Source organism: Malus domestica, chromosome 11 (assembly GCF_042453785.1).
Source record: "Malus domestica chromosome 11, GDT2T_hap1".
In the NCBI taxonomy this organism is placed as follows: domain Eukaryota; kingdom Viridiplantae; phylum Streptophyta; class Magnoliopsida; order Rosales; family Rosaceae; genus Malus; species Malus domestica.
This window is the reverse complement of record NC_091671.1, coordinates 20,951,366-20,954,572: the sequence shown is the minus strand read 5'-3', so window position 1 is coordinate 20,954,572 and position 3,207 is coordinate 20,951,366. Positions and strand designations below refer to the sequence as shown.

Below are 3,207 nucleotides of genomic sequence, written 5' to 3'. Positions count from 1 at the left end.
AGCCAAAGTAATGGTAAGTTTGTCCCCTCCACACACTAACATCACTTACTCGGTATAACGGAAGAAATCTCCGTATGATTGAGAGCCAAAAGTTACGTCTCAAAAGCTTTCAACACTAAAATTAAACCAACACGTATAAAGTTTATCTAACAACGAACAATTTAAATCCAATTGCAGAATGAGAAATCTACAATTAGTCCGCTCAACTGCTTAAACCATAAATTGTATTCTATTGTTAAATAAACATCCTAACAAGGGAAAAAAAGTAGTAAAGTTTAGAAGCATACAATACAAGGTAACTGTTATCTGCTACTATGACTTCAGCTTGCCGCTCAATGCACGTTTACTGTGCCAACCACTCCTGTCACCGGTGACTTGATTCTTCTTGGCTGCAACTAAACATTGATCATTCCTACTGGTTTTGCTGATATTCTCTAAGTGGAGCTTACGCCGCCTCATCCTATTCTCCAACCGTATTGCTCTTGAAGCACGAACCCTCCGCTCAATCTCCAAAGCTTCTGTGAAGTTCCATATTCTAACAATACCTTCCTCACCTCCACATACAATGCGATCAGCACCAATGTCCACTGACATAAGATTTTTCCCAAAACCATGTAACATCCTCTGTGGGGGTTCCACAGTGCTTGGGACCACATGCTTAACACATGAGAAACTCTTATCTGAAGCACGCTTTTTAGTCCTTAGAAGCTTTCTTACATCAATTAGCGAAAGTTTACCATCAGCAGAAGCAGAAACAAGCCATGGAAATTCAAATGCAAGGGAATAGACACGGCCTGAGTGAGGAACCCATGTGGCAACAGGTACTGGATTAGTTTCGAGATCATGACTAGTGATTTCATACATGTGTATTGCACCGTCATCCCCTCCAGTAAATAGAAAATCCCCTGTGAGGTTTCGTGCCAAAGAGTAGGTGTTACCAACATGAGCTTTATGAATAATGGTCATCAGTCCGCCACTACTAGTATCCCAAATATAAACATCTGAACCCGATGCGCTAGCAACTGTAAGATCACGAGGCACAAGTTCCCACACCCAATCACTATGCCTCAAAACCTTTACACACTTTAGTGAAAATCGATCCCATACACGAACAGTCATGTCCCAGGAACCACTATAAATCCTAGTCAGATCCAAAGCAAGAGAAGTTATGGGCCCCTCATGGTCCCATAGCCGAAACTCGGTATTCTGGTTTTGAGAACCCTTAATATCAAACAAGTGTGGAAAGCCCTCCACTGCCCTCCAACACTGGATAAACCCATCAGTACCACCAGCAACCAGGAGTTTTGTATCTCCAGCAACTGCACGCATAGTGCAACCAAGAGATCTTGAAGAAGCAATCAACAATCCTTCTTCCATCTTCCACATTTTTACCGTTTGGTCATACCCAGCAGTAAATATGAGCTTTGCGGAAACCAAAAGGAAAACTGTTCGAACAGCTTCAGTATGGCCATACATAACGTCAATGCTATAGCGTCCCATAAAGGTCTTACTCCTAAACTCCCTTTCAACAAAAAACTCCTTCCATGATGTCTCATCAGAGACTCCTGCTCCCAAAGGTGTTGGAAGAGTTGAAGTTCCCCACCTCTCACAATAAAAATCCTTCCAAACATGGTGCTCAGACGCAAGCTTACAGAGATAAGCTGATACGCACGAAACTATGCATAGCTCTTTTGGGTCAAGGAAATTCAGAATTTCGGATAACAAAGCTGGAGGAAGGTCGGTGATTGTTCTACGAGAATGAAGAACGACATCACTAGAAAAAAATTGTTTCGAACCACAAATATCGGAGTTTGGCTTCTTGGTTGGTGTGGATTTTTGAATTGAAGTTTTTTCCTTTTCAGTATTGGAATCTAATGGTTGTTCTGAAATGCCAAAGTTTTCAGCTTCTGGGCTAGAATTGAATTGATTCGATTCAATTTTCCGTCGATACGAATTGTCTACAGAGTCACACAAATTCTTAGAAACCTCAGTAGTCACTTGGCATTCAAATTCCATAAAAAGATATGGCCCTGACCTTGAATTTTAGGAAACTCTCTTAACCCCCAACACCTCCAATTACACAAACCCCGAAATCAAAATCTATAATTAATCAGAGACGAACCCTAATATCCAAAATTGATATCCTGCAAAAGAAAAAAAAAAATCCCTAAAAATTGGAAAGTGAACCCTACAAATCAAAACTGGAATAATACAAAATCGAAACAATGAAACTAAAATATGGAATAAGAAGGGGCAGAATTGAACAAAATCAAAGACGGAATATGATAAACAGAAGATTATTGGATCCAATTGAGACCCACAAGATCAAATCATGAAAAAAATTGCAAAAAAAAAAAAAGAAGAAGCTGAGAGATTGGGAATTAAATAAATGTTGAGTTTCGAAAGTACCTTGGAGGAGCACGCAGGCATGAAAAATTCACAGGAAAGAAGAAGGAAGGGAAAGCTTTGGGTTTGGAGGGGACAGGGAAAACGAGAAGAAAAGAATAGGGTTGGTTGAAAGACGAGGGGATTGATAATTTAGTGACCGTAGGATTTGATAAGAGATGAGCGGTTGGGATGAGGGCTGTCACCATTTCCGTAATAAGACCGACCGTACGGATCTGTGTGATTAATAGGATCCACCGATTCACTCCAGACCCGGCTTTATAGCATCTTCACGGGATATTGTCAAAGGAGAAAAATATTGAAAAGAAAGACCTAATATTATTCATATTTACTGTTTCTTTCTTTAGTTTTCTACTAGAAAATTTCTGGCTTCGTCTTTTGTTAATTAAGTATCAAACTCGTAATTTAAGTAAGAATATCTTTATTTTATGTGGGCTTGAATTGCAGCCCACCTCATTTGTAAAATAAATTTTTTATTGTGTTAGAAACACGGTCCAATACAATTGATTGAGAATGAGAGATTTTGTTAGTGTATCGTGCCGTGTTACGTCAGTTTGAAAAATCTCTCAATTTCCATTGCCATGTTTGGTGAAGTTGGGAAATGAAATAGGAAAGAGAAAGACAAGTTAGTGTTTTAGTTTAATAGTGAGGATAAAGTAGGAAAATAAAAGTTTGGTACGAAAAGTTATTATGAGTATAAATGACTTTTCAATATTAAGTAACAGTATTATTGTCCTAAAAGTTTGAAATTAATGTTAATTAGTTGCAATAATGTTGGGAAAGAAAGAAAAAATAAAGAAG

At 38.6% G+C, this 3,207-nt stretch overlaps 1 protein-coding gene across 1 annotated transcript; it reads right to left on the bottom strand.

Annotated features, from left to right (window-relative positions):
- Positions 1–207: 207 nt before the first annotated feature.
- Positions 208–2,619, bottom strand: LOC103448165 (F-box/WD-40 repeat-containing protein At5g21040). The gene is made up of 2 exons (XM_008387419.4): positions 2,410–2,619; positions 208–2,144 (listed from the first exon to the last, which is right to left on the bottom strand). The coding sequence occupies exon 2, from the start codon at positions 2,014–2,016 to the stop codon at positions 313–315; it is 1,704 nt and encodes a 567-aa protein (XP_008385641.2). The 5' UTR covers positions 2,017–2,144; positions 2,410–2,619; the 3' UTR covers positions 208–312.
- Between the last annotated feature and the right edge of the window lie 588 nt (positions 2,620–3,207).

What these genes read in the sequence shown, in the direction of transcription:
- LOC103448165 (XM_008387419.4), bottom strand. Translation starts at nt 2,016, where the DNA reads ATGGAATTTGAATGCCAAGTGACTACTGAGGTTTCTAAGAATTTGTGT.